Source organism: Parasteatoda tepidariorum, chromosome 9 (genome assembly GCF_043381705.1).
Source record: "Parasteatoda tepidariorum isolate YZ-2023 chromosome 9, CAS_Ptep_4.0, whole genome shotgun sequence".
Taxonomy (NCBI): Eukaryota; Metazoa; Arthropoda; class Arachnida; order Araneae; family Theridiidae; genus Parasteatoda; species Parasteatoda tepidariorum.
The window spans coordinates 62,944,793-62,963,262 of NC_092212.1; the positions used below are offsets into that span (position 1 = coordinate 62,944,793).

Here is an 18,470-nt window from a genome sequence, read left to right on the forward strand (position 1 = left end):
CTAAAAATGGCGACAAAAAAGAATTGTTTTTTTGTTTTTGTTTCGTCAGCATTCTTTATTTTACGTTTCTTAGTTTCTAAATAATGATTTTTATTGAAACTTGAAATTTTTTGATAAAAATTGTTGTCAAAAAACTTTGTTTACAAAATTAAATTTCATAAAATTATGAGGCTTATGTATACTTTTTGTTCATTTTAATTTTTGAAGTAATATGATTCTTAAAACTATAGAATGTAAAGTTTAAATAGGCCTTTCATGTTATATCATTAAATTTAGTAAAACTATTTCTCGGGCATTAGGTTTTAACTCTAATAAGAATATACATATTTTTTTCCGTTTATATGCAAATATTTTTCCGATGTGTTTTGGATGTTCCTTCTCTAAAAAAAGAGATACCATTTTGTTTTCGTTTGCATAAGAAAGGATATTAAAATTTTTCTTTTTTAAATATAATTAGCCACGATATTTTTGGAACGTTGCAAAGCTACACGCTACATTAAAGACATCTCTAGAGTAAATGAATGACTGTTCATATAGAAATCGCAGGTATTAGTCTCATACAACAACACCCCCTATAGTTCGTTGCGATCGCGAATATATAAATTCGTTAACAAAAGCGCTTTCGACAAAATATTAAAATAGAGATCTATCGACAAAGACTACTCACTTCTGCCTAGCTTAATGGTATGAGATTGCCGCAGCTGAATTGTTAATTCAGTTTCCGTTTTTAAAAGCGCTATATTGGCAATCATTGGTCGATTTTTGGTCGCTATATTGGCAATCACCGGCAATCATTGGTCGATTTTCCAGCGTTGCCATTCGGGGAGTTGTAATGAGGCTTTTTTGTCGCCGTGTAAGAGAAATATATATATAGATATTTAATCTCATATATATCTGAAATATAATGATATAATAGATAAACTAGCAGCACTGCTGCCTCTCAGTCAAGTGAGAAAGTTTTGACTGTACTCAACAACTCAACTCTACTGGCATTTCTTGAAGCCAATCACCAGTGCATCTATGGTATAGAAGTGAAGGTCCAGGTACTGCCTTAAAGTTTGAGGGGCACAGGAAAGACCTAACTGTTATAACACATTTTACTTCCGGTCACTTAAGGACCATCAGATTCTCGTGAGGCAACAGGACGTTTGAGATTTGTACGAAGAGCAATACGAATGAAGCTACTTCTCAACACCTGCTAAGCTTTGTTCGGGATGTCCTTTTAAAGTAACCTGATGTAGTTCTGGGAGTGATGAGGACAAATAAACTCATGGATCTAATCTGGTTCAGATTAGTAGGATTAGAAAGAAGGGAAGAAGAGGTCTTAAATAATCATACAAGTGCATCTATGGCATAGAAACTATTCAGTGAAACAATGTGTTTCAGAAATATTGCTATTAAGTGTTTGTTAATATCAAAGTGTTATTGATGTCGTCATTTGTTCTTAAGTTATTTTATGCCGAAGTTTTTTCTTCGAGTCTCTTGACCCTTCAAAATTTATGGGACAAATAATTTTCTCGAACTTTCCAAGTAAACTGTTGGCTAATTGACTAAATTGATCCCATTTAAACATTAGTCAACACATTACAGTCTTTTCAAACTTACCCACTTCTGTTTCAAAAGTTGGCACCACTTGACATGGCGGTATATATTTGAAAAAAAGCACATATTTGAAAAAGAATTGAGTGTTAAAAATATAAGTGTAATTTGTATCCTTTCACAATGTTCTGAATCTTAATAATTATAATATCCGGAGATCACTGAATGATGTGGTAACTAAACATTAACATGAAAAAAATTTCATATTTAAAGTGGTGGGTAATTTACAAGCACCAATGATGACTTACAGTCGCTTCTCGAGTGCAAAGGGTTAATTGTCTATCAATCCTTAAACTTGCAAAAAGCGTTGGAGTTGACAGCGCAGCATATTTGTTGGAGTGCTGACATTTGGTTAAAGGTAGCACGATTCCTAAGTAGTGCTTTAACTAAATCCTTTTCTACCAACGCCAAAAATTGGCTTTATTTCATTTTTTATACCAAATGCTGTCTCAATTGTCAGATGTTTATGAAATTTGGTTTTAGGGATTATTTTTGCTCTCTAAATCGAGTGTAATAGAAAAATTTATATGTTTCTGCAGAAAAAGTGCGTTATTTTAATCAAACTAAGCATATTCCACCGTGGCTACAATTAACTGTTTCATAAAATTTGAGAAATTTCTTCGAGATAATGCCATAACACTTTGCAAAGTGAAAATCCGACCAACCGTTCAAAAGTTATATGGTTGACCAGTATTTTTTTGTTTGTCTTTGCTGTTTGTACACTAATACAATGAGGATTTCTGTAGTGTCGTTTCTACCTTACTATTTTTGAGGTCAATATTTGTATCTTTTACTTGCAATTTCGGAGGCCGGTGAGTTGAGTTGAACATATGTTGGAGCTTCTCAGTATAATAAAGTATTTCGAAAAATTCACCTAATTGTACAATGCGCAAAAAATAAAACGGATAACCTTAATAACCTTTAATCCAATGATCTAATTTTGACGAGCTAAGCTTCTCTAGACTAGATTTATGTATGCTAGATTATCTAGGCCCGATTAAGTTTGCTAATAATGTGCTGAATACCATATTTTATTTGTATGCTAAATTCTATATTTTAAGTAACGAAATCAAACACAAAAACGTGATATTTCCGGAAAAAAAAACGTATTTTTCATTGCTTTCAAATTCCGAATAACACAAATCCGCTTAACTAAGCATTAGCGTAACTAAGCATTAGCATAAGCTTAACTAAGCATTTTGAAGCGTGAGTAATTATTATTATTATTATTTTAAAATAAACAAACTTTAAAGTTATTTCACTACTTATTTAATTAATATGAACGCAAAAACTGTGGTTAAACTGGATAACTTTCTTTTGATTTTATTTTAGTTTTTATTTATTTGCAAGAGTTTTTTTTTTTTTAATTTGAATCTTGACAATTTGAGCATTTAAAAGCTTACATATGTTATTTGAGTTTCATTTACTCTCAGATCAAAATGTGTTTACTCTGGGAATTTTTTTCTTCTTTCTGTTTTCTGTTACATGTGATCATTTAACGGATCATAGATACTTCCGAATCGCTAATTTTAACTTTGTAAACGGTTTTTTTTGTCCAGTTACATTTTTTTTAACTAGACATTTTCAGCAATTTTTTTGTCGAAATGAACACTGCACCAAGAAAAAAAAATACGGACCATCCTGAATAACTTTTGGTCAAATGATAGAATTTTCACGCTTTAGGACTCAATTTTAATGGTTCAAAGAAGTGACCTGAAATATGTTAATTAATTAGAGCAGACAGTAATTTAAGTTACGAAATCAGACACAAAAACGAATTTTAACTATGCGACTTTTTTAAAATTCGATTTATTAGGAACTATTCTACTGACGTTCTAGATATCTCTAGAAGAGCAAGATCAAGTTTTTGTATAAATGTAACAAAAAATTTGTTCCTCAGTGTAATTTAAACGCTTTTACTGCTGAGTGTAAATAAAACAGTTCATTTTACTTTTAACACTATTTGACTTCTATTTCCATTTTCGCTTGTTATCATTATCAGTTTATGAACGCAAAAATATAAAAGTGATGGAAATTTCCACTATGAATTTTCATTAAAAGTAGATGGATAAAAATTCTTCTTACCTTACATAGTAGTAGTGAAGAATTAAATATGTCGAATGAATACGTATAAGAGAATCTAAGTATAGTTCAAAGTGAAAACATACAAATGATAAGCGTTACGATTTGACATTATAAACGAGTACAGATATTATTAAAAAAAACTCACCACGTATCTTATCTCGGTTAAGATAATAAAATTCATATGATGTGTCCGGATTTATCAAATTTATGCATTGAAAACGTTTAACTTTTGACTCTAAATTTTACATTGTAGTATTTTGTTCTTGTTAAGTAGATATCGAAAAACACAGCTGATTGAATATTTATTTGAAACTAATGCTGCAAAGGAAAATGGTTTAACACCTTCAGACCTGCCAACTTTTAATTCCTTCCATTATCATTTTTCCCAGTGGTATTAAAATGGAATCTAAACTTCAATTTTAAGCAAACAAATACGTTGTATTTGAAAAAAATTAAGTTGACAACCATGATAGTAACGCATATTAATATATAAGCTTAATTTTTGTAAGAATAGTGGTGATCAAAATCATATAAAAATATTATTTATAGAAGAAAAAATAGTATATATTTACTACCACTTTAAATATGAAAATAAAATCTCCGGCAAAATCCGGGAGAGTTGGCAGGTATGCACCTTTGAGCCTTACCATTACGAGTAGGGTAGTTTGAGATGACTGATGAACTTTTATCGGAACATTGAAAATGTATGTGATTTAAATGATACTTATTCAACTGAGTGGACGATGATTGCAAATCAAATAGTAAATAAAGTAATTATAAATTAATATCGAAAAACCCAGACTTGACGAAGGAATAAAATACTGAAATTATAGACATATTAAATTAAAGACAAGGGTATATACCCTTACATCACGCTGATAACGGCAACCATCTTGAGATAGTTAATACATCAATTTAGCGTGTGGAAAATAATTTTTTTTAAAAATCCAACACTTTAAAATACGATGCACATTGAGCTTATCTTAAAAAAAAAACAATTGTGATGAATCAACCGAATTTTTGATCATAAAAGGAACATCATGTAAATGATGGTCATCCTCTCAAAATTCTCTCTGCACCAGGAAGAACAAAAAAATAATAAATAAAAAATTAAAACTGTTTCGAATTAATTATTTGCTTTCATATTAGTTTTACGCATAACTTTTGATTTCATTGTATTAACCAATACCTTTTGTTGAGTATTTATCTTTTTTTTTACTTCGTATGAGTGTAAGCCAGCAAAATAAATTATGGTTAATACGAATATTTTGCTAAAATAAAATGCTCATTGTAAAATAATTTAACTGCCAATACCTACTTTTTTAAAAAATAACTTTAAAAAAAATAAGGCTGTAATAATTGTATTGAATTTCAGATATTCATTGGTTGAAAGGAAAGGAAAATAATTCATGCTTGTATTCTCAGATGAAATAGATTTTAAGTCGCCTAATTGCTGCCGCTTAAATATGTTTTTTCTGTGCATTATTCTTTTCTGCAATAACTATTTGATATCGCAACACTCACAATGTTTTATTAAAAATAAAATTGTGGTAAGAGAATTCTGATATATTTCGAATTTTTTAAAATTGAATGAGGTTTCTTAACTACAGCAACATATTATCAATTTAAATCAGTGATTCCAAAAGTGGTCTATATCGACCCCCAAGGGTCGACAACAACCTGCAAGGGGTCCATGTCAAGTGAAAAAAAATTTGGGGGTCTATGAAATAAAAATGGGGGTCAACGATTGTGGATCTCATATAAGCAGGTCGTGACTTTTAATTTTGGCATTTCATGAATGGAATAATCAACATACACTGATAGTACCTATTTACTTACATTACACTACCTTATAATATAAAGACATATACCTATCTACATTCTACATAAATTATAAAAGTAGCAATGACGTCAACATTTTATTAAAATTTTAGTTATTGCGATTAGTCTTTGATGTATAAAACTGAATTATTATGAACTAGCAGTTGCCTACAGCTCCGCCCGCGTACGTTTTTATTTTCCCTGCGTGTAAGGTTTTATTTTGTCACAAAAAAGTATTTTTCCGTGGTAAATTGTAGCCTAGCCTGTGTCAACCTAGCCTGTGGAGTTTAGCTAGCTAGAGCTCCAATTTTATCAGCGCACAAGATTACGGAGATTTGCTTTACGTGAAAACGTAATAAGCAAACCAACAATACACTACTACAGTTTTGCATACAAACTTATTTCCGCAATTATAATATTAGTAGCGGAGAACGGATTTAATAGTTCACTATTTCATTCCATTTACATATTAATTAAATTAAATTAGTTATTAAATTAATTTGAATTTAATTAATTATGTATAAAGTTAGCATGTGTTTTTTTTTTTAAAGTTTTTCACACTACACTTCACTACAGTTAGAAATTTAAATCTTTCACAGTGAGTAGCATTATACCAGTTGTCAAAAATACATTTGAAGTTGATGTATTTACAAAAAATCAATATCAGGTAAGCAGGGGTCTACCCAAAACCAAAAAACAAGGCAAGGGGTCTACGAGACAAAAAAGTTCAGGAACTACTGATTTAAATGATAAATGAACTCTTGTCTTTGTGCTTATCTGTGAAATAATTTTTTGTTAATTTTTGAAATTTTAGATGGTGCCACAGAGCTGATAGATTGCTTGAAACCTAAATCACAAAAAGTTTCCTAGTTCCATTTGCAAAGCAATGGAAAATTTGTTTAGAAACTCGTACAAAATGTGAAACTTTTTGAGAGGTCACAGTGATCTCTCACAGACTCTCTACCGAAAGATAACAATGTTTTATTACAACATTAACAAGAATTGAAAAATATATAAATAATCGGAATTACTTATTATGTTTCAATTTCTTTCTGATTGAATAGGTTCTTAAATATTTACGAAATCTTTTGCAATGATCATGTTGGGTTGTGAAATAAATTTGCATATTTTGCAAAGACAGATTTAAACTGAGGCTGTTTATAACAGAATGAGGTAAAAGATTAACAAAAATTTACACTTCTTAAGAAACCAGGCCATAACTCAGTTCTGTTCAGTTTGTTGCGCTATTTAGACAACATTTCTAAAATTGATGTTTTTATTATTTAAATAATATACATTTTATAACAGTAAAATGTGTTGCTTGTGTGTCTGTCTGTGTGTCTATGTCTTTTCTGGCCGTTTTTTCTACAGTCCTGAAATTCGGCCAGCGAATTTGAGATTTGAATCTTATAATTCGTTCAGCAGTAAAATTCTTCGAACTACTCAAATTCTTTTCAGAGAGACATGTCAAAAATGGAATTTTTTTTTGACTAGTTTAGCGTTATTCATTGTTTTAATTAAATTATAGACTGTTCTGTTTCATTTTTCAAATACTTTAAAGGTAACATCATTGTTAGCTTATAGCTTTCATGGTTTAAAAATGAGTTTACTGAAGGTTTTTCAATAGTTAAATATTTTATTAATAGTTATATCAGATAAACTAAATGATTACTGTAAACACGGTAGCATACGTGAACTACTTCATATAATTACCATTCCTAAAACTATTTGAAACCAAATGTTTATGCTACTTAAAGTAATGCTTTAAAAATGTATTTCTATAAAACTGAATAATTTGAAATCAACGCTAATAATCAAGACCCAAAAAAAACGTGAACTGAAAATGAAGAAAAATTAATGGAGAACTAGGACTAATTCGTTTAAGAGAAACGTAAAAAATCGCAATACTACGATAGAAGCCAATAACGCTTAATTTTGCTATTAAGTACTAAATTAATTACTATAGCTTAACCGTAACTGTTTAATGTTGTGTTTTCTAATGGGGTACCAACAAGTGGCGTAGTGTGGGTATCTCGATTCCGATTGGTTGTTGAAACGTGGCATTTGCTTATGTTAGAAACTGTGCTTTCCATTATATTTCGAGTAAGCCAAGCCCGTAAAGTATCAATTTTCTTAAGTGACACATTCTATATTCTTACACAAAGAGTATTTCACAAAAATTTCAATTCTTTCACTATATATTTCTTACTTAACACAAAGGCAGGCATGAAGCCATGTAGAGCATAAACAAACTAATAATTATGCACAGAAAATACCAAGTACACAAAACAAAAAAATATATCGATTGAAATAAAATGCATAAAAAAATTATAAATCTAAGTTAAGTAAAAGAAAGGCAAAAAAAGAAAAGAAAGAATTATATTTTAAAAAATTCGATGTGTGATACAACGCTGTATTTAATTAGCTTCACATTAATTAACATTTTAATTTATGTGGATAAATTTAGCTCATCTTTAACACGCCATTTTGTTTATTAACGATCAGCTGGTGCTGGCGTCATAGGTCACATGTGTGGGTATCCGTGATCTTCTTATTGAAGCACAACTACCCAATTCTCAGATTATTTAATATGTTATTATATCACATTATTCCATTCCCATATTCACTAATTCCCAGAGATAAAACAAGTTGGCGACGAGGTTAATGATTTCTGTTACTTAATTCAAATAAATTCAAAACCATGAAATAATTTTAGAATCGACCTTTTGCATTCATTTGCCGCAAGTACCTTCTTTATATATGAATGACATGACTTCCCTTAGATATATTGAAAAATCAAAATCTTTTTATATCTCAGTGATAAAAATAAAAATCGCATTGATATTGCACTGTGTATGAATTATACACACACACATATATATATATATATGTGTGTGTGTAAGGAGGATTTTTTCCAAGTAATTTAAAGCAGGAGAAACCAAATTACAATTACAAGAACAATTTACTGAGACTAGAATTCATATTCAAGATGAATGCGACAAGTTCATAGGGAAATTATCGTAGTTGAAGTCATTGGAGAGAAAAAAATGGCCGAAACCTTCCAAACATCGTCAATAGAGTAAGAAGTTACAATTAAGATACATTTATACGCACAAAGGAGTAATAATATTAAAAAAAGAAATACATGACTAGTAATAATGACGTTTGTCATACCTGCCAACTCTTCCGGATTTTCCGGAAGATTTTATTTTCATATTTAAAGTGGTAGTAAATATATACTATTTTTTTCTTTTATAAACTTAATTTTTAAATGATTTTGATCACCACTATTCTTACAAAAATGAAGCACATATATTAATATGCGTTACTATCATGGTTGTCAACTTAAGTTTTTTCAAATGCGACGTATTTGTTTGCTTAAAATTGAAGTTTTAATTCCATTTTAATACCACTGGGAAAAATGATAATGGAAGGGATTAAAAGTTGGCAGGTATGGTTTGTGTATTTAGAAAAGTTGTAACATTAATTGCACGACATAACCAGAATATCAGAGTATTTGGAATATTTGCATAAAGTATATTTACAGAAATAATGTACATTGAATAGTATAATAAAAAGGATATTAAGTTGAAGGAGTAGGGTTAATGTTAATTACTGTTTACAAAAACATTGACACATGCTAGATGAATATTTACTGTAAATGTATAATATTTACATCGAAAGTAAACTTTGAGTAATCTTATATGATGAACTGAGTATTGATATTGGTAGACTGAGTATGAAAAACTGAGTAAATAAATATTTACAAAATATACATTGGGTATTACATTACAAATTAATCTACAACTAGTGAATTAAACAAAATTTTACTGAGAAATAAGGTTACTTATATATTTACATGATCATATGCATAGCAGGGCAGTTGGTTATACGCTATCACTGCTGATAAATAGTAGCAATAAACACTGTAGCAATGGGAATGGATATCTTTTTCAAAATTTTTGAAGTTGAAAATTTGAATAAAGTAGGACACACCATAGAATATTACTTTGTATTTAATTATGTTATTAATTAGTTTTATGTGAAGTAGTAATTCAAAATTATTTTAAATTACATTTATAAAACCAATATCTAAACAGAAGAACATATACATTTTGTTACGAGATTAAATATTAAAACAAACTCTAAATATTATGTAAAAGTTAATAATTCAAAAGTATTTCTTAAAAACAGCATTTAAATAACACTAGTGAATTTTTTTTCAGTTTTCTGTTGCACGAAATTCAACTATGGATCTGAAATATTTTTGATTTGTTTATTTCAAATTTGCAATCGATTTCTAATACAAGCTACAGTTCTCCTGTAATTTATTAAACCAGGACCAGGATTATTTGAAATTCACTCAAATAAATACTAATCGTCTCCAATTCTTTGCTACGTAAGAAATGGTAGGAAAATCGATAATGCAGTTTTTGTCTAAAGTGTTTTCAATGGAACAGACAAGTTTACATACATAAACTTATACCTTCTTTTAGAATTGGTGCATTCAGACAAAGAATAAACTAAACTAAAAAAAGTTTTGAAAAATATCTGTAACTTTCCAATTGAAGCAAATATCAGATTTGAGAGTATTAAAAGTTTCTTTTAATATTTTCATAAATGAAATCTTTAACTTCAGACTTCAAGTTTAATGCTGTCAATAATTTTTTTGTGACCATAATTCACGCCAACTTGCAGTATTGTGTGGTGTAACTCATTCCTTGCATTGGAAACCGCTAATTGTTCCTCTGAACAAAGATTCCTAAATTTGGATATTATTTTGCTGTCTCCAATCAAACCCATGATGAAAAATTCCTCAATAAGCTGATAAAAATCTGAAATACAGTCTACTGTTGTGCAATCTTTTGGTGTTTTACCATCCTTATTTCGCAGATTGTAGATGGCACCATACTTGAGCAAAATCTTAACCGTTTCAACGTCTGCAGCTAAGTGCAATGCGGAATTTTTATTACTTCTTGTTCTAGCATTTATAAAGCCAGTCAATTGATTAAAGCTAGTATCTGTTACGTGCTTGAGAAGTAATTCGGTAATTTCAGTATGACCTTTGGACGCTGCTATGTGCAGCGCCGTTTTTCCTCTATTGGTTACAGTCATAACATTGATTCCTATCTTCAATGCATAGTTTACTAAAGACGTATGACCTTCACTTGCAACAAAATGAAGAAACGTTGTGCCCTCAGAATCAAAAGTTTGAAATTGATACGTATCTTGTATATGGGAAGCGATTGGGTTCGGAGCTTTTCCCGACGATGTTAGTAAATAGAAAAAATTAACCCCATCTCTCAATTTTTCTATTGTTTGTTCGATTTCTAAAACTTTTGAATTATTTTCCCCCAAGACAGCTTTTTGTTTCGCACCAATTCTTTTTAAAATTTCAAATCCCTCACTAAACTTACCGCTAGAGAATAACAATGTTACCAATTTTGTTTCCGCCCGTAACGTTAGTTCATGATTCTGACCTAAAGCTCTTTCCTGAATATTTAAAACATCTCGCAAATCATCGAGAGTTTTATCGCAAAAATTTTTAAGACACGACACAAATTTTACATTAAAATCTGACATCAAAGTGTCTGGATGAGACGGCCCTAACTGTCTATTTTTGTATTCATAAACGCATTTATAGCAAGATATAGCCTCGCTGTATTTGTCCAAATCAGTTAAAATTTCTGCTAGAGATTCTTGAGCGTGTATAGTTAAAGCGTTGTCTGAACCAAACATTTTATGAAATTTTTTAAACACTATCTTATATTTATTTAATGCATCATCATACCGTTGTAGTTTCTTCAAAATTCCTGTCATACTGCACAATGTGATCAATGTCTCAAAATGATCTAATCCCAATAAAATATTTTGTTGCAAGTAAACGTCTTCTAAAATTTCAATTGCTTCTTCATTTCTATGTAATCTATGGAGAACAGAACCTATGTAAAATCGTGTTTTTTGAGTACGACTGTTACTTAGTCCAAGTATCTCTTTCCTGCTCTGAAAAATTTCCTGAAAAATATCAATTGCTTGTTGATATTTCTGCTGCTTATACAGTGTTATTGCTGAACCTTCTTTGATTTCTAACGAATCTGGATTATCTGAAGCATGAGTTGGCAAAATTTTCAGAAGCAAATTAGTTTGCATGTTTATACCATCATTAAAATTTTCTTTAAATAAATGATTATAAATTTGATTGTAGGTCTCAGAATAATTGTAAAATATGTGCTTGAGATGATTTATTTTCGGAAAATCATTGTCAATAGCACAATATAGTAAAGTCTTTCCTTTTATATTCTTAGCACACATAATCGATTTTAATACATCGGAATTTCTAATTTTTTCTAGAGTATTTAAAATCTCAATATTATAGTTTTGCACAGACTTGAAAGCACTATCGATTAGTTTCAATAGATCACTGACACTTTCGCTTGATGCTAGATCAAGAGGAGTTTTCTTGTCAGTGGTCATCGCATTATATATAGCACCATTTTCCAATAGTATTCTAACCACATCAATTCTGCCACAGGCTGACGCGTAATGAAGGGGTGCTGCATTTTCTTTCCCTAATACGTTAGGATTTGCGTTGTTTAGAACTAGACATTGAGTAATTTCAGTATAACCCTTCCTTGCAGCGTAATGCAAAACTGTAGTATTTGTATAGTCCTTTGCATTGATGCACGCTCCCTCATCAACAAGTGATATTACTTTTGAAACGTTGTTGCAAATAACTGAATGAAAAAGCTCTTTTATCATCAGAAAGATTCTTTTAACAATTTTCTCTTTAATACGATACACTTGAATGCAGTCATAAAAAGCACCATTGTTAAGCAGTACTTTAACTACTTCCTCATAGCCAAAGTTTGTAGCATATTGAATTGGTCTCAGCCCATTGCCACATTCGTCATTAACATCAATTCCTTTTTCGATTAGATATTTTGCAACTTCTGTTTGACCTTCACCAGCTGCGTAATGAAGAAGAGTCGTATTTCCACTCCCACGTTCTGTGACTAATTTTTCGTCGCACTGAAGGAAGTATTTAATTATGTGTAAATGCCCCATTCGAGCTGCCGTGTGTACAGGTTTCGACCCAAGTTTGTCAGTTACATTTAAATTAGCACCTTCATTTATTAGAAATTTTACCATATCTAGGTGTCCGCATTCAGCAGCAAAATTTAACCAAGTAGTATCTCCATTTACATTTTCATTTACGTCTGTAAGTTTTTTCTGAAAAAATATTTTTACTGTATCCAAATGACCCTGAAATACAGCCAAAGAAATAAGTCTTTGATCATAGGAATTCAGTTTGCTAAAGTCTGCTCCTCTTTCTAACAATATTTTAATGATATCGGAATGTCCCAGAAAAACAGCTAAATGCAAAGGGGCAAAATTAGATTCGAAAACATAATTCACATCAGCTCCGTGATTTAATAAAATGGTTACAATGTCATCGTAATCTTTTTCAATGGCAATATACAGAGAATCATTTAATTCAACTGACACCAAAAGTTTCTTTTTTTCCAGGACGTAAGATAATACCCGTTTTAAACCTTTCATCGAAGCATATTTTAGAATCGTTTCAGTTTTATCTTCAAATTGTTTCAGGATATCGGTTGATTTATTTTCTAGAAGAATTATACACATATCCTGATTTCCACGGATAAGAGCTTTATGAAGAGGATCCCCATCATTCACATCAGCTCCATATTTGATCAACAGTCGCGTTGATTCGGTATAATTGTTGGTTACAGCTAAGCATAGAGCTGTTTCGTTTTTAAACGTCCTGATGTCCAAGCGACATTGTTTACTGGCTAAGAGTACATTTACAACTTTCAGATGATTATGTTTGACAGCATGATGTAAGGGTGTATACCCTAGTTTGTCGTAAGTATTAATGTCAACCAATTTAGGAATTAAATATTGAACGATATCATCATAGCCTGAGATACAAGCTAAGTGCAAAGGAGTTCTGCCAAAGATATTCTCACTTTCTATATTAATTCCACTTTCTACAAGCTTTTTAAAAATGTTAAGCCTACTTGGATTAGAGACTAAGTTATTGTAGGTCTCTGTAAAATATTCTTCACCCATAGAGTCCCAAAGTTTAAAATTTAAGACACACATATGCAATAAAGTGTGTCCTTTATAATCAACTGAATGAATATTTACCTGTTCGGATAACAATTTATCTGCTATTTCAAAGTAACCAAGTTTGATCGAAAGGCTCAAAGGAGTAAGATTGAATTTATCTACTGAGTTAATATCGGCTCCACATTCGATTAATTTCAGCGAAATATTTTCCGAGCCATTTCTTATACTTTTATGAAGAGGAGTACAACCATTAGGATCCCTTATGTTAATCGACATTCCATTTTCGATTAAAATATTTATAAGTTCTAAGTTATTATGAGGGATTGCATATTCAAATAAGGGAAAACCCCTTTTCTCAACATCTTCAATACTAGCGCCGTGTGTAATAAACTTTTTTAATACATTTAAGTGTCCATTCATAATGGAGCCATGCAAAGGTGAATGTTCTTTATTGTTTAAAGCATTTAAATGAGCACCCTTTTTCAGCAAAACTTCAGCAGTCGATGACTGTCCATTAAATGCAGCGTAATGAAGTGGTGTGTTATCAGTTGAATCCTTAGCATTTACGTTTGCTCCATTAGAAATCAATAATGTGACAATTTCTAGATGACCAGCGTAAGCAGATTCATGCAATGGTGTGATCAATGTATCTGATACGGATTTAACATCTGCTCCTTTTTCGAGTAAATACTCGACCATATCGAAGTGACCGATGTCAGCTGCAACATGTAATAAAGTCTTTCCTGTTGCATGTCGGATTGAATTTATATCCTTGACATTCTGAATAAATAATTCAGCAATATTCGCATTATTATTGATTACAGCTATGTATAGCGGCGTCTCATGAAACTGACCAACGTTGATTGTAGCTTTGTGGTGAAGTAAAATTTCTGCGACATCAAAACAACCAGATTCTGCAGCTATATGAAGAGCTGTTTGATTTTGTTTACATTTTTCATCAACTGATATTTTTAAATCTTCTATAATATAAGAGACAGCATCTTTGCATCCTGATGCAGCAGCTATGTGAAGAATATTTAGATCATTAATATCTTTGGCACTTGGATTTAATCCTTGATCGATTAAGAACTTTATAACATTATTGTTAGATGATTTCGAAGCAAAATGTAAAGCAGTTCTCATGTCATGATCCCTTCCGTAAATATCTGCTCCTTCCTTTATCCAATGTTTCATATCAGCTAAGGAGCCGTTAGACAAAGCACAAAACAGTCTTTCTTGATTTTCCACAATAAATTTTACAGTCGCTCGTTTATTTTCGCGTTTCATTGTGAAATTTCCTTTTTGATAAATGTCATGTTTGATAATCTTCACAGCAAATACAAATATCGACTGAGTGGAATCCATTAAAACGTCCACAACAGGATTTCCATGAGCTAGATAATTCCTTAGATATCTGCCAACTAACAGAGAACCCTCTTCGTTAGATAACTGAGTCGTTAACAAAAAAAGATTGGAATGCTCTAAGCTAGACAAAATTGATAATATAAGCATTTCAACTTCTGCTTGTATTTTAAAGTTATTTTTATAAATAAAAAAGGATTCTGTGTTTAATTCAGATAAATTATGTTCACGTACTATTTTTCTCAAAGATGTAATATCATCTGACAAGATATCTCGATAAGACGTTGTTGATGATTTTTTTATTTTTCTGATATTATCAATAGTTATTTTTTTAGTCTTCGTAAAATTTTTCTTCAGTTCCTGAAGGTGTTTGATTTCATCTCGTTGACATTCAGTTATATAAAATATTTTCAAAACTATAGAGTAAATATTTGAAATGTCCTGCTCAACTTCGCCATACAAAATGTATTTAAAAATTTCAAGAGTTAAATATCTTATTCTTGTGAAACTTTCTGGTACCATTATAGGTTTTACAACATTTAGCATGTGCATGATGTTCTTCTTTTTCTCAGAAATTGTGAAACTACTCAATAATCTCTCAGGAATACTTGCGTTACTTAGCAAGTTAAGGTAGAAAAACAACTCAGCATTGGAATTTTTTAAGTAGCTTTTTTCAAAGTTTATTATCTCTGATATTTTTGTAAAGATATTTTCTTCAAAATGGGCTTTTCCTTTTATAATTTCACTTAAGTCAGCAATTAATTTTTCTAGTGCTGTAATTATTGTATTAGCGTTATTTGGTAAAATACGCGTAACGTCATTCTCAAAATATACAAGTCGAATCATACGAGAAATGTCTTTATATTCATCAACGTTTTTACAATTGCAAATCCTCTTTAACAATGTTCTAAGCGTTCGAAACTTTATTTTCTGTAGAACTGAAGTTACAGCATAACTTAAACTTTTCACATCATCCTGAACAAATGTGTAAAACTCTGAGCCGTAACGTTCCTCGATATCTTTACAAGTTGATAAAGGAAAACCATGCGAAAAAGAGTCTCTCAAAAATTTTAGAATAGTGTTTGTTTTGTTTGGTATGAACACCATCAAAAAATCGTTTGTGGCGAGAGAGAGTTTAGGCGATTCAAGTGTATTTTTAAAATTCTCTCCCAAAACTTGCAATGCTCTAATGATGACAGTTTTTCCGCTATTTTCAACACTGTTCACTTCAGTCACTATGTCAACATATTTCTTAATAATATTGAGAGATTCATAATCACGAATTACCTCATAATTTTGGTAAAATTCTCTGAAATATGGATATTTAGAAATGATGCGGCTTACCACATCATCACGATTTATTTTTTCAGGAAGCTTACATAGCGCTTCTTTGTCCATATGATTAATTTCTCTGATTTCATTGACCAGACACTCACAAAAATTACTAAGATATTTCATAAAGTCATTTTCTGTTACAAAGCAGTTGATGTAACTTCCTTGATTACTCAGATACCGGATGAAGGAAATTAAGTGAAATTCCATTTCTTCCCAAGGAATTCTGTCATATGTAGATTTCAGCCATTTTTTGGATGACATTATATTCTGAGCTATTTGTTTCGCTAAGAAAACCATCAAATACTTTGATTTGCTGTTTCCGTATATAGTTTGAACTAAACCACTATACTCCAAAATAAGTGACAAACTCTCTTGGATATCATCGTGAGAATAATCTATTGAGTCTGATGGAATGACTTGCTCAAAGTAGTTGTCTAGCCAGAAGCTGTGTACATATATCTTCATTTCGGTTGACACATCGACATTTTTCAGCAATACCTCATTCAAGCTTTTCGTCAGGAGAGAGCACAGTTCTTGGGTGTGTGATGAAAAATAATCCAATGACCACTTCTTCATTAAAACTTCAAGAAGTTTTGTATTTCCTGAACGCACAGCATAATAAAAGGCATTGTGACTTTCTTCATCATTGTCGGCAGGCAGAGGAAAATGTGCATCAACTTTAGTGGAAAGATCACTGATAATCGAAGAATCATCACTGAATATTCGGTTCAAGATTTCTAATCGGTTATGTTTACAAGCTAAAATAACAACATTAGACAATTTAAAGGGATTATCGTCAAATTGAAAGCAAGAAATTAAATTGGGGAAAATGTTTACATCACTTAGTAATGCCAAAATATTGGATAATTCTTTAAAGTTCACTTCATCATTGATTTCAATCGAATTTCCTATTGCTATTAAAATATTTCTGTAAATACGTCTTTGATTTGTTGCATCGTACTGCATAAACTGGTGTATTATCGCATTTCCAGATTTCGTCAGCAGTTTTAATAACTTTCGCACTTCAAAATCGATCTTCAGATCTTTTTTACCCATCATATATAGAAGCAACCTATTAAAGAAGAAAGACGATTTAATTAGAGATATGTTTGAAGTTCCATGAAAAATAAATATTTTATCAGAAAATTCGAAAATAATAAGAAGGTAAAGTTTTTTAAATAAATATGTTTAAAAGCGTTTATTGGAATTTATCTTTCGATTTCTAGATATTTTTTATTCATCATAAATAGTCAACCTATCAAGGAAGAAAGACGATAAATTTAAAAACAAATATGAAGTTCCTATTTAAATTTATTATTTGTCATGATTTTGAAGAAAAGAGGTAATGTCTTTGATTAAACAAGTGTAAAATTGATTTTTTGGAAATATGCTTTTGCAACTAATGCGTAGAAAATTATTATTTTTTTAAAAAATATTATTGCATTTTAGATTTTTGGATATTCCTGAGTGCTTTTTTTTAATACTTCAATATGAAATAACCTTGATATTAATTCATATTACTATTATAAATTTTTTTTGAAATTTTTTAACCATCACTGTTTTTTTAATGCGTGTGAAATATATACAAAAGAAGCAATTTCATCTGTTTATTATTTTAGAAAAATGTGGTCATTCGTTAAAAGCTATGACTCCTCTTTTATTACTATCCTTGATAAATAAAGATTTTTGATCATTAAACATCTATACTAGCAATTGCATCCATACTTGAGGCAATTGTTTTCAATTGGCAACAAATATATGCATTAGGTTTTAAATAAAATTCTAATTTAGTACCATTTTATTATTCTTCATTGTTTTTAAAATTTTTTGTTTTGATAATTATCTGTCTTTGTCTATTTAATAATACCAGCTTGACCCATTTTCAAATGAGTGGAATCACGAATATTTTGAGATTTAAAATCGTTTATATCAAGACGAGACACGAATATAAATTCATATTCTACAACTGATCTTGGTTTTATTTTTGCACCTCTCTTTTTTTCCCGTTCATTTTGGGAGCACTTTTCATTAAAACTAAACAAAATTAGATATCGAGGTGAATTTATTATTAAAATGGACTTGGTTGCTCAATTCTACGTGTTCCATGAAAGATAAGACACTAAGAGCTATTCACTCTGACGTAATTGCACCGCTTTTTTTAGCATAGTGTATTT

General features: G+C 30.5%; 3 protein-coding genes across 3 annotated transcripts in view; all 3 read right to left on the reverse strand.

Annotated features, from left to right (window-relative positions):
• The window catches only part of LOC122271275 (uncharacterized), a 9,592-nt gene extending 5,529 nt beyond the window's left edge, over nucleotides 1–4,063 (reverse strand). Inside the window, exon 1 of the mRNA XM_043052023.2 lies at nucleotides 3,685–4,063. The gene's annotated coding sequence lies outside the window, so the exon portion shown is untranslated. The remainder of the gene's footprint in view (nucleotides 1–3,684) is intronic.
• Nucleotides 4,064–4,810: 747 nt separating this feature from the next.
• Nucleotides 4,811–9,107, reverse strand: LOC122271274 (uncharacterized; the record flags this gene model as incomplete). The annotated part of the gene is made up of 2 exons (XM_071185837.1): nucleotides 4,811–4,955; nucleotides 8,947–9,107. Coding segments are annotated over 2 exons (306 nt in total), but the record flags the coding sequence as incomplete, so codon positions are not given.
• LOC107440002 (uncharacterized) overlaps nucleotides 8,961–18,470 on the reverse strand; it is a 29,189-nt gene continuing 19,679 nt past the window's right edge. Inside the window, exon 2 of the mRNA XM_071185481.1 lies at nucleotides 8,961–17,368. Within this exon, the coding sequence (XP_071041582.1) occupies nucleotides 10,141–17,355 (7,215 nt within the window). The 5' untranslated portion in view covers nucleotides 17,356–17,368 and the 3' untranslated portion in view covers nucleotides 8,961–10,140. The remainder of the gene's footprint in view (nucleotides 17,369–18,470) is intronic.